At 41.2% G+C, this 11,306-nt stretch overlaps 2 protein-coding genes across 3 annotated transcripts in view; one reads left to right on the top strand and one right to left on the bottom strand.

The window, feature by feature from the left end:
* The first annotated feature begins 156 nt into the window (after positions 1–156).
* LOC106525182 (uncharacterized) lies at positions 157–9,259 on the top strand. Of its 2 annotated transcripts, XM_014019323.1 has the most exons (5): positions 157–332; positions 751–901; positions 1,026–1,060; positions 5,584–6,726; positions 8,247–9,259. In XM_014019323.1, exons 4-5 carry the CDS (start codon positions 5,713–5,715, stop codon positions 8,562–8,564), a joined length of 1,332 nt encoding a protein of 443 aa, XP_013874777.1. In that variant the 5' UTR covers positions 157–332; positions 751–901; positions 1,026–1,060; positions 5,584–5,712; the 3' UTR covers positions 8,565–9,259. The 2 variants fall into 2 exon arrangements, with proteins under 2 accessions (XP_013874777.1, XP_013874778.1); XM_014019324.1 differs by lacking the exons at positions 751–901; positions 1,026–1,060.
* Positions 9,260–9,749: 490 nt separating this feature from the next.
* The window catches only part of LOC106525183 (bone morphogenetic protein 7), a 27,244-nt gene continuing 25,687 nt past the window's right edge, over positions 9,750–11,306 (bottom strand). Inside the window, exons 4-7 of the mRNA XM_014019325.1 lie at positions 10,969–11,175; positions 10,813–10,886; positions 10,618–10,728; positions 9,750–10,537 (exon numbers count right to left, since the gene is read on the bottom strand). Coding sequence (XP_013874779.1) covers positions 10,388–10,537; positions 10,618–10,728; positions 10,813–10,886; positions 10,969–11,175 — 542 coding nt within the window. The 3' untranslated portion in view covers positions 9,750–10,387. The remainder of the gene's footprint in view (positions 10,538–10,617; positions 10,729–10,812; positions 10,887–10,968; positions 11,176–11,306) is intronic.

The following is an 11,306-nucleotide window of genomic DNA, read 5'->3' as shown; positions in this document are numbered from 1 at the left end:
AGAGAGAGAGAGAGAGAGAGAGAGAGAGAGAGAGAGAGAGAGAGAGGTAGAGGAGGAGAATCTGTCTGAGAAAGGTTAACAGGACTGACTGAAGCAGAGTGGGAGTGTAAAATGCAAAAGCGAGTAGGAGGAAAAAAGAGAGAGAGCGAGAGAGAAGAGGGGAGAGAAGGAGGAGTGTGTGTCTGATAGTGTTGAGCTTGTCTGGATGCCTCCGTTCATTCTGCTCGGCTTTCTCACCTGCAGGACGTCACGAGTCCCTCAGGTGTGCCTTCACGCCGGGGACGTCCATGGGTGAATGAGGACGAAGGAGAGGTGCAGAAAAAAAGGAACACGTAAGTAAAATCAGCTGATTCTTCTTTTTTTCTCTCTCGTGTTAGGAGGTAAAAACATTGTTAAACCTTTTATTTCTCAACTAAAAACCCTGAGATGCTTGAGGAACTGTCAGGACTAACCCTAACCCTAACCCTAGCTTGTCTGTTCTATGGCTTCATGGAAAAGAAACAACAAACTGACCAAGTGCAATGTTGTCACTACTGATGTGCAAGAAAACCCTGACCTCAGAGCAGAACCTCATTAATTTATTTGCTAAAACACTGCTGTTTACATGTCATTTCCCTAGATAAGCAGGCTGTATAGTGTCTTTGATCACCTCTTATGGTCACGGCTGATAGAGCCTTACATCACAGGCCTGCTCTGACCATACCTGTGGACTTCGATGCCCATTTGAATTTATTTACATTCAAACTGCAGGCATTCGGATGACAAATACTCTGTGTTGGTGACCAACGCAGCGATCTCGCACAGAAGTACTTTATAGAGCTGATATCGGAGGCGTGACAGCTCCGGTTGTGAAAGACGTCCAGTCAGAGGGCTGATGCTCAGATATGATGATGAAATGAATGTAAGTTCTCACTTGCATAACTTTGCTTAAAAAAAAGAAAAACAAACAAAAACATAGAAAGAAAAGAGGTTAGAAACAGCTGTGGGTACGACCACAAGGTGCTAAAATGTCTTTCCCCCTTCAGAGAAGCGGTGGCGTGCATGTGAGGAGCTTCGACAGGTGAGTTGTGTTTATTCTCACGCTGTTCAACTCACACGCTTTTGTGCTTTTCTGATGGAAACTCTTGCAGAAAAAAAACCCAGAAAAAAACTGGAAGTCCTTACGTACCTACTAACCTCAAAGGGGGTGATAAATGCTCAAATCTGACCTCTAACTTCACACCCACCACCAACATTTTACTCTGCCTTCTTCTCGCCGCACTCATTCCTTTCAACAACCACAGAGCGCTTTGTTACCATGGCAACTTTTTTATTTCATTTTTTATTTTTTTCCCCCCCCACTCATCTGGGTTAGCAGATGTTCATCAAAAAACTGTCAACAAAGCTAAAGGTGGATGGAAATCTGTAATTTGAAGCTGATGGTGAAGTCATTGTTCGGATGTGGAGGGGATGTTTGCAGGCGGTGATCTTAACCACGGAGCACTTTCAAAAAGAAAAAAAACACTTCTGTCAAAATCTCGGTGGGAAGGAAAATAAATAGGCCGCTGTCGTCGTAAAATAAAAAAAAAGATCCTGTTTAAGTTCTAAAGTTGTACTTATCTTRATGTTTTAGTTAATCATCTGGCTGATAAGCAGGTCTTCACATGCGAGACGTAAAACCTCAGAGAAACAACAAATCGTGTCGTAACGTTGGCTCGTTTTTCACTTTTCAATGAAACAAGAAAGAAATGCAGAAGTGATGTGGGAAAAACGGAGCATGCCTCATGATTCAGTTGTTGCAGAACTTCAGTTAGCCATTTTAACTTGATATATATATTTTTATACATCTTATCTCTCACATTGTTTTGAGTAGTTTTGAAGCATCTCTGTTATCAACAAATCATCGGTTCATCTGGGTTTATTTAATGTTYCAGKTCATGTGTGTGTRCAGTGGCAGAACTAGGATTTTTCTGAGTAAGGGGCCATCAAGGGACTACAATATTCATAGAGAGGCCAAGTATTTGTTCAACATCCTTTCASACAAATCCCCATGTGTTCAAACGCTTGTAATGTAATATAATTTTTAAGAAAAGGGTACCACTTTGCAATAAGGCTCCACTTATAGATGGCTTTTGAGTTTATAGATAGGTTATTAATTCATCTGTAAACATTTTATAAATTATTAATAAGTGTTTATTATGCATTAATCAAGGTTTTAAAAGAGACTAAATATAATATAGCACCTTTAGAGGTAATATATGTGAACAGATTTGTCTCATTATTTGGTAAGAAACTGGGCAGTTTTGTCTTTCTCGTCCCTAATTACTGCATGATAAACATTTATTAATGATTTATAAAGTGTTTACAGATGAATTAGTAACCTATCTATAAACTCTTTATAAGTCATCTATAAGGGGAGATTTATTGTAAAGTGGTACCAAAAAAAGGCTTGCACAGTAAATTCTCCTAACCAGTTTTTCATACATTTTACTGTACATAGATAAAATATTCTCAAAGACRCATGTGAGAAAATCCAGCCATCATTTGTCAGTTGAAATACCTTTTTTTTTGCAGGATTGTTCAACACTTCTTAAGAAAAGAAGAATTCTGTAAGCTTGATTCATTCTGGACTTTACTATTTGACTCATTAGCGCAACTAGTGTTTGAACATGGAACTGCATTCACCATCATCACTCCCAGGTGAAAGACAGATGAGTGACAGGACAGGGGCACTTCAGGGGGCCAATCAGATTTCAGCTGGGGCCAATGCCCCTGTGGCCCCGCGCGTGGAACCACCCCTGTTGTGTATGAATTCATGAAAGTCACCCAAGGGKGACAAAATTCAAAACTTGGTCCAAGCCAAGGGCCAATTTTTGTCAATATTTTTGACAAAATGTTATCAAGCAAATTATCCTTCTAAAAACACAAATTACCTTTTTCTAAATTATTTTTTTAATTTGGATTAGGTTTGTAAATGCACATCATTAGCATTTATTTCTTTTGCTTTCATGTTTATCTTTGCATTTTCCCCTCCCTGCATATGTGAGCACACGTGGAGCAGAGTGCTGCTATCTAAGGTGCTCGTGGAGCAGCTGTGGGGGTTAAGGGCCATGCTCAAGGGTCCAGAGTGGGACAAATGGTTTCCTGCCCACATTTTTGCAATCAGTCCAGGGAGTTGAACCGGTCACCTTCCGATAACCCCCACCCCCAAAAAAATCTAAAATAAGAAAATGACACAGAAAAATATAATTAAAGTCAATTCTCTGTTTCTCTTTCCACACAAAAATAAGATTCCTGCGAAATTTAAACTTAAATTTCTTGGCTTCAGAAGATTGCATGATGAAATAAGAACCCATCAAACTATTTCACATTTAAATCATTACCTTTTGGGCCAGATAAAATGTTAACAAGGGCCAGATTTGGCCCATGGACCTTGTGTTTGACACGTGCTCTACAGCCTTTTTTCCCCATATTTTACTATTTTGTTATAATTTTTTGTTTTTGTTTTCTAGGGTTCATTAGATTACTCTTGATCCAATTGGTCCCAGCTAAAGTTGACAGAAACGTTGTCACATCTGACTCTAGAGTGCCTGTTTGGAAATTTGACTCAGTAACGACCAGCTGCTCAAGTCCTGAAATAACTCAATAAACCCCGATCATGAATCCTCCWCCACTGTGCTTGACAGGAAGWATTTGTCCCAACGCTCTGTGTTGGACAAATGTAGGAGTTTGCATTACAACTGTGTATCGGTCTTATTGTTTTTGTGTAATTATTAAAGGTTGTTTGATGCAACTACAAACCTAAGCTGCTCTGTGTGCTTTTTATGAAAAAAAAGGCTTTCTTGGAATGTCTCATAACAATGTACAGATGCAGACAACATAGAGAACACAAACAATAAACTAAAATACTTTCAACTAAATAAAAGGCTGCAGCAGAACTTATAGAAAACAATAAGGGAAGACATCTGGAGGGGACCTAATACAAGGTAGAACTGATTAACTGACACACAAATACATGGACACTAACAAATGACAAACACCTGTGAGGAGACAAGCAGGAGTGGGAGGGTCTGAGGAGCAACCTGAACACAGAATGGAAAAATAAYGCAGTCCTGAGACAACCGAGACCTGCAGAGTCTGAGCTCCTTGGCTTTTTCAAGAACTTATTCTTGAAATTCTGCCCTGAAAACACTRTTTTCCACATTTCATTTTCATGGTTTCACCCTTGATTTGTGACAACAGACTGCAGCTGATTGAGCTGTTACCWAATGGTAGGTGGACTGAACTTATGTAGTGCTTTATCAAGCCCCATGGGGACCCCAAAGCACTTTACACTACAGTCATTCACCCGTTCACACACTGATGGTGGTAAACTGGAACACAGTGACAGTGGCGGGGCTGCCATGCACTGGCACCACTCTGACCACCATCAGTAGGCAACAGGTTAAGTGTTTTGACCATGGACACAGCGGCWGGAACAGGGGATCGAACGTCCTGTTACAGGATGACTCCCCTAACCACTCCACCACAGCCGTCCCACTCAAGGAGAAGGTTGCTGAATCAGTGACTGCTGGACAAGGGCACCCATTAGGCTGTCTGGTAAAGATTATTGATGGATGGAGGTGCAACAACAATTTATTCTCAAAGATCATAGCTAATGACTTTTCTGATTGGCTGTCTTTAATAAAGTACCTCAAAGTGATACTTGAGTGTCTTACCATAAAAATTACCTTGGTAAAAGTTAAATTCTCCTCTGAGAATATTACTTGAGTAAAAGTCATAAAGTATCTGACACTTACTGTGCTTAAATATCAAGATAAAATTTGAATATAAAACATACTTAAGTATTAAAAACAAAATTATTATCACATTTACTGGGAGGTGACCTCCAAATTTTTTTCTAAAGATCTTAATGACTAAAATGTTATATTAAAACATTATTATTAAAAAGTTTGAGTTGTGATTTGTATCATACAGGTGTGCTGGATCATACAAACCAATAGTGTGTCAGAATGGTATATATTCATGCTTCTCATCCAACTAATTAAATTCACTCTGCCCAGGAGGTGCCATACACTGTATATGGATTTATTTATTTATTTATTTATTTATTTATTTATTTATTTATTTATTTATTTATTTATGAACGATGACTAGCCAGAATGAAAACAAGCCAGAGTGAAACAGGAGTAACAAGCCTGTTTTTAAAATGTAAGGAGTAGAAAGTACAGATAATTGTGTGAAAATGTTAGGCTGGAAAATAACTACTCCAGTAAAGTATAGATAAAAATAGTTTCTAATTAAGTAAAGTAACAAAGTATTTGTACTTTCGTACTGTACACCTCTGCTTATTTATAATCCCTTATGCTTTAAATGTTTTTTATACATGATTTTGAGGACTTCTCCTAATTATTATAGAAACATGAAGGGTGCATTTAATTGATCAAACTCTTCAGCTTGCAGTACTGACCAACATATCCTGAATATTTGCTGAGACTTTTATGTCCCGAYGTGAAGAATTAAAATAGTTGCTTTTCATTTTGTGCATATCTGTGTCTCGACATTCAGTCTAATGCACCGACATTTGTTTCCTCTGCTGCTCAGATCATGATGACCTTGGGTTTGCCACAGTTGCCAAGAGACTAATGGAGTCTGTGACACAGGATCTTGAAACCAGCTCTTCGTCTATGGGAGCCCTGCGGTGCAGGTGTGAGGGCCGTGCAGCGTGAGGCCATGAGCTTCACAACAAACCCGGCATTGGTCCCAGACAGGGAAAGCCTCCCCTTCAAAAAGAGAGACCAAAGATGGAGCTCGCCACGGCACCAGCAGCAACCGTGTGACGCTGCCAATTTCAAGGCTCCATACCCCTACAGGGGCCACGGCGAGTTCAAGACCAAACACACGGGCCTGCTTCGGCCTGTACCGAGACGAGCTCCTGCCCTCTATCAGCCCTGGATCGAGAATCAGAGCYCCGCGAGGCCCAAACAGCACATCCTCTCTGCTTTCAGAGAGCATCCTGGGTGGACAGAGTGGGGAGACTACAGTCCTCTGCCTCCTGGATTGGACTTCTCCCTCCATTACCAACAACTGAACCATTTATCTGGAACACAAGCCCTCCACCCAGGTCATCCACGTTACGCCTCCAGGATTAGTGCCAGCTCCCTGGCACCTGAGGGTTTCCACAGAGGKGGGGGAGGCTGGGACAAGCTCAAGACATTAATAGACAAGAGTTTGAATCCGGAGAGGCATGGGTATAGCATCCATAAAGGTCCGTATGTGAGAAGAGGAAGCAGAAAAACAGAGAATTTGTCCAAGGCTGAAAATGGAACGAAGTACCTACCTCACGCTCCACATCAGGACTTACAGCACGACTCATTACACAAATCAGTAAAAGCTGTCTCTGTGTCCGGACAGTCCCTCATCAGAAGTTCCCCTGATAACGTGCACGACCCGAGCAGCTCCACGGCAGACAACAAGTCAAGATACCCCGTCGCTCCTTCCTCCTCTACCTCACAGAACCGCTTCCCCTGGCTTCTCCCCCACTTCGGGGCCGGTTCTCTGATCGAGCTGGGAGACGGGCGGCTGAGACGGGTGGAGCACCTGCAAACAGAGGACTTTCTGCTGGGCTCGCTGGCATGTCCAGACCTGCGCCTGAGCTGCTGCACGGTGCAGAGCATCTCGCCCTCAGCCTCCGCTTCCTCCTCCGTCTCCCGCCTCCTCATCCTGCTACATGACCAGCAGTCCCAGGTGAAGGGGGAATCACTCTGTGCTGCTTTTGTTCACAGCAGCTGAAAATAATCCTTTTACAGAGAGCCGAAGATGAGTCAGAAATATCTTGACGCTTTCAAATGCCTATAAATTAACATGTACAGTGTTTGTGCAGTCATAAAAAATTAACTAGTTTTATTACTTTCTTTGTAAAATTATCTTTAAACAAAATAGCTGCATTTCCTATAAAAAGCCGTGTGAATACTGAGCACTGAATGAGTTTGCTGAAATCTGTTGAGGAAGCTGAAACTGAATAATTAGTTAAAATATCAGTAATTAGTTAGAATATCAGAACAAAAATTTAAATCAACAAAATAAAATCTCAAAATTAAATTAACAAAACAGTAAATAAAAGCCAAAAAGATCAAAACAGTACCATCCAGATGACCTACTTATTTTTTCTTTTTGATCAAAACAGTAGCTAAAAGGTTAAAAACTGAAAATAGAAGATGCTAGAAAAACTAAGTGCTAGCTAATAGTAAGGATTAATCAAAAAGTAAATAAAATCTAACATTTGCTAAGTGTTAGAATCATTAGAACAGAAGCTAAAAGCTAAACTGAGCAAAAAAGTAACTGAAAGCATGTATCAGTAAAATGCTAGCTAATGCTGAGAACTAGCCGAATGGTAACTAAAAACTAAAAATATATGTAAACATTTGCTAAATGTTACAATCATTAGCAAAGAAGCTTAAATCTTAAAGAAACAAAACAATAGCTAAAAGCAAAAACCAACCAAATGCTCTGAAATAGTGAGGACTAGCCAAATAGTGGCTAAAAGCTAAAATCAGTTACCAATTGTTAAAATGAACAGAAGCTTAAATTTTAAAAAAGCAAAACAATAGCTTAAAGCTTAAGCCACCAAAATGCTTTGTAATAGAGAGGACCAGCCAAGTACCTTAAAGCTAAAATCAGCTAAACAATTGCTAAATGCAAAAACCATTTAGCCAAAAGCTAAAATGAGCAAAAATGCTGAGGAAGATGTCAAAGAGCACACCAATTTTCAAGGATTTAAATAGTTCTCCATTATTTCAATTATTTAAAAAACTATTAAGTTCAATATTCAAAAAGTATAAAATTAAAAAGTCATAGGTGTAATGTTCTGAATGAACTGAACAATTCAATATTCGCCTCCATGCTAAAAAAAACAATTGCCTAACCCGTTTTTTTCCACGTTTCTCAGGAAACACAAAAAACTTTATCAAAGTAACATCTGATCATATTTTAGGAAGGTGATGATATGGTTTAAATAGTTGAATGCATGCTGAAGTAGTTACAATCATACAATCTTTAAAAAAACACACACATACACACAGGAAAACACAGTTTTCAGAAGAACACAGTTTTGCGTGTCACGTTCCAGTGAATAATCTGGTCTCTTGTGTCTCACATCCTGTGTGTGTGTGTGTGTGTGTGTGTGTGTGTGTGTGTGTGTGTGTGTGTGTGTGTGTGNGTGTGTGTGTGTGTGTGTGTGTGTGTGTGTGTGTATTTGCCTCCTGCAGGAGTTGGTGGACGTGTACGTGGAGTACCCGTTCTTCGTGCGTGGGCAGGGCTGGTCCTCCTGCAGCCCCCAGAGGACCGCCCGCCTCTGTGGCCTGCAGTGCCGCCAGCTCAGCGTGGGCGACGTCTGCCTAGCCCTCACACCCGTCGCAGCTCCAGGGTCTCCGCTGCCGGCCTCCATGGGACCAAAGACCTGCCCCAAGATGCCCGAGGAGGGGCGTGAACCCCTGAAGTCTCTAACTGCTCTGAGCCGGGGTCCCTCGGGGGTGCAGAAAACAGGGCCAGAACCGATCCGCAGGAGACACTATTCAGCCCCCTGAGCAGAGACTTCTGGGGGCACGTTTCATATGTAGTTAACTGTGCTGTAATCAACTTATATATACTGTTTCTCTACCTCTTCAATCAGGCTTCTGTGCTTCACTGTCATGTTGATGTAAACACATCTCAAAGAGAAGAGCTACATGCAGACCTCTCAGGGTAACGGGATGTAAAATATTGTGAGAACCTGGAGAACCAAAGTGTAAACGGATGCAGGGGGGCCGCTTTAGGGACATTTATGGGAACCATTTCAAGGTTTAGTGTTTAAATATTTGCATCGTAGCTTTAAAATGCTCGTGTTTCTTTTGCAATCGTGACCATATCCATTTATATTTCTTACAAAGCACATTAAAATACTGCCTCAGGTCTGCATTTAAAGTTTAGGTCTGTCCTGCTCGATATTGTGATGATAAAAAAAAATTAGTTTCTAAGTTGAAGAAAGAAAACAATGAATTTGACAGTGAGCTTTAATTTGAAGCTTCTACCTCTTTTTACAAAGATGTGTGTTTTTATCTGTGATGTCACGTACAGGTGGGTCTGCGGTGGTTTCTGCTTGTTTTGAGCAGAACTTGAATCAAAACTTCAGTTACTGGGATGAAGCTGAAAATGGAATGTGGTTTAAGGCACCAAACAAAGATGATTTTACTTTTGGGTTCAATGGCAACATGGTTAACTAATAAATGCTTTAAAATTTCAACCCTCTTATTGTAAATCTTTTACTGTTATTAACAATTAATATTAAATCCTTCCTACAAGAAAAGAGGGCTGAAAAAAGCCAATTTCGAAACTATTTCAAGATCATTTTGACGGTTTTCTTATGCTTGGCTCAGGGCTAGAAGATAAATCTTTTGATTAGACGTGTTCACTTTTAAGTTTAGTAGAAAAACMGGCTGGATTCTCACAATCTGTAACAAAACTGTAAGAAAACATTTAAAGAAGTGCACCTTTTACATGTTTTCCGGTGAGTTGATTTGTTTTCGAAAGAGCAAATAAATTTCATCTGTCAGAAATGTTCAGTTTCCAGAGTCCTTCAGGTTTCCAGTTTTTCTTTTAAGTTTGAACTGTTGGTTTTGAATTCACCTCATGTCCTTCTGCCTTGAGATTTCTGACTTGTTCTTTGATGGATACGGTCATAAAACACTTTTTAAATTCGCTGAATGAGACCAGAGCAACTAAAAGAGATGTCCTCACAGATTGAGTCATTGGTTTATTTTAGAAAAAGTTACAAAAATAAATATATTTCAAACTGAGTTAAGTACACAGAACGGTCAATAAGCCAGGGCTGGGGTTAACGATGTTATTGTGAATTAAATATACGTCTTCCACCGCTTCTCCCTAAACAATTGTAACAAAATAAAATCACAGTGCTCATCCTGCTTCATCGGTTTGTCATCGAGCGGCAGCTGCATTTTTTTTTTTTCAGATTTTCACACATGCGGTGAGATATTTCCAAATCCAGTAAGTTTAATCTGTGAATCCTGCTCTTTGTTTTTCTCCTCTGCTCTAAAAGGTCTAATAGGTCGTCTGCCAGATGTTTCACACCTGACCTGATAACACCCAAAATCCTCCAGATGTTCCAAAAAAACAGCAGAAAAACAGAGTCTTGGAGGTTTACGTCAAATCTTACTCCGTAACCTTAAATAAACTTCCACAGAAAAGTCGTTTCAAAGGTTTATCGGTCCAGACGGGGCTTAAATATCAAGTTTAGGCCCTTTTTAGCTCCTGATCATAAATAACCACCCTCAGATTAAAGTTCCCTGATAACCAGACAGCACCTCCTCTCCTCTGCTGTCTTCTCAGCACATCGCTGCAGATTCTTCAGCGGTCAGTGACATCCGCAGGCTCGGACCACCATGTTGCGGTACTTCTTCAGGATGACGTTGGAGCTGTCGTCGAARTACAGCACCGAGATGCCGTGGAGCTGCGTGGGGGCGCAGCAGGGCTTGGGGACCGTTTCGGGGTTGATGAAGTGCACCTGAGGTATGAAAGGAAAGTGAAAATCAGCCTTAAGAAGATGTGGAAGCCATCAGGGGGGGAGGACTGTTCAGGGCTTACCAAAGTTTGCACAATGGCGTGATTGGTGGCGTTCATGTACGAGTTCAGAGGGAAAGCGCACTCTCCCTCGCAGTAATATGCAGCATAGCCCTCTGGTGCTATAATCCAGTCCTGATCAGGGGGGGGGAACCACAAGCACCACATCAGTAAACGCATCACTTCTCAAAACTAAAGTCTGATCTGGTAGCTGTGTACCTGCCATCCCAAATCTCTAAAGCTGACGTACAGCTCATGCTTGTTACAACCTTCCTTAGAGAAGCTGAGGTTATCTGAAATGTACAAACATAAATAACTATAGGAAAAAGGTAATTTCACAGGTGTTGGTGCTATGATACTCAAACTTTTAGGTACTTTTTGCTGCCTCTGCTGCCTTGGCTGCATCTTGAGCAGTCCTCTGTGGTTTGGAGCGGTTAGACTGGCGGCCCTTTTGGCCATGAGCCGACCGGGCGCTGCGGAACCGCACCCCGTTGGCTTTGAAGAAGACGACGAGGAAGGTCTGCTTCTCCTTGGGCTCGCTKCTCGTCACCAGGCCGGCCAGCCGCGGGTTCCTTCGTCGGCCTGCAGAGGGAGCCAGAGGTGAATAAACCKTTGATGATTTCTTCATGCATGACTTGACATCAGAGGTTGTTCCTTCTGACCTACCTATTGAGAGCTTTAGCTGTTTCCCTGCACACCTGTTTCAGATCATT

The sequence above is a fragment of the Austrofundulus limnaeus genome, unplaced genomic scaffold (assembly GCF_001266775.1).
Source record: "Austrofundulus limnaeus strain Quisiro unplaced genomic scaffold, Austrofundulus_limnaeus-1.0 Scaffold216, whole genome shotgun sequence".
Lineage (NCBI taxonomy): Eukaryota > Metazoa > Chordata > Actinopteri > Cyprinodontiformes > Rivulidae > Austrofundulus > Austrofundulus limnaeus.
This window is presented reverse-complemented; position numbering and strand designations above follow the sequence as displayed.